Raw genomic sequence first — 953 nt, 5'->3', positions numbered from 1 at the left:
GTTCACAATAAAAGTTGTTAATATTTTAGTGTTTTCCCACCCAGTTGTAGTGTCAAGAATGAAAATAAAAGCTCCTCCGTTACTCATGCGTTCACTGTGCTACCTCAGGTGTCTTGGACACAGGCGCTGCGAACAATAGTGAAGAACTGCTACAAGCAGCACGGCCGTGAGGACTTGTTGTACGCTTTCGAGGACCAGCAAGTAACTCCAGTCACCACCACCCAGCACCACCTGACCGCGGCCCAGAGCATAGCTCACCTGGTGCCGTCACAGACCGTCGTCCAGACCGTCAGCAACCCCGACGGAACCGTCTCGCTCATCCAGGTGCATTGGAACACTGTTGCGTGGGGAAAGATTTCAGAGTGTAATATACTCATTGTTTTACACTTGTGTCTCAGGTCGGGACAGGACACACGGTTGCAACACTAGCAGACGCCTCAGAACTGCCCGGTGTGACAGTGGCACAGGTTAACTACTCGGCTGTGACTGATGGGGAGGTAATAGCTCCATGCTTTCAAGTATGCATAAATTACTCTCAATCAGTCTTTTAACTGCACAGCTGAGCAGAGCACCAGTTTCAGGGATTTTTGTATGTAATCCCCGCTTTAGGTGGACCAGAACTGGGCCACGCTCCAGGGCGGAGAGATGACGATCCAAACGACTCAGGCATCAGAGGCGACGCAGGCTGTGGCCTCACTCGCTGAGGCTGCGGTCGCTGCCAGTCACGAGATCCAGCCTGGAGCCACGGTCACCATGGCTCTCAACAGGTGATTCTGGATTAAGATGTTTCAAATGTCCTAAAGTTGACACGTACATGTCTGAGGGAAAACAACGCTATAGATTGTTATGTTTATGAAGTTAAAGTTTACATTTTTTAACATCTTTCTACGTTTGATTTTTTTCTTGTTTGTAAATTCCTAAAAGTCAGGTTGATGCATCTTAAAGTGTATCCC

General features: G+C 48.5%; 1 protein-coding gene across 1 annotated transcript; it reads left to right on the top strand.

Annotated features, from left to right (window-relative positions):
• Positions 1–44: 44 nt before the first annotated feature.
• Positions 45–767, top strand: LOC106512445 (nuclear respiratory factor 1; the record flags this gene model as incomplete). The annotated part of the gene is given in 3 exon segments (XM_014001063.1): positions 45–324; positions 399–497; positions 610–767. Coding segments are annotated over 3 exon segments (537 nt in total), but the record flags the coding sequence as incomplete, so codon positions are not given.
• Between the last annotated feature and the right edge of the window lie 186 nt (positions 768–953).

The sequence above is a fragment of the Austrofundulus limnaeus genome, unplaced genomic scaffold (assembly GCF_001266775.1).
Source record: "Austrofundulus limnaeus strain Quisiro unplaced genomic scaffold, Austrofundulus_limnaeus-1.0 Scaffold6921, whole genome shotgun sequence".
Classification (NCBI taxonomy): Eukaryota; Metazoa; Chordata; class Actinopteri; order Cyprinodontiformes; family Rivulidae; genus Austrofundulus; species Austrofundulus limnaeus.
This window is presented reverse-complemented; position numbering and strand designations above follow the sequence as displayed.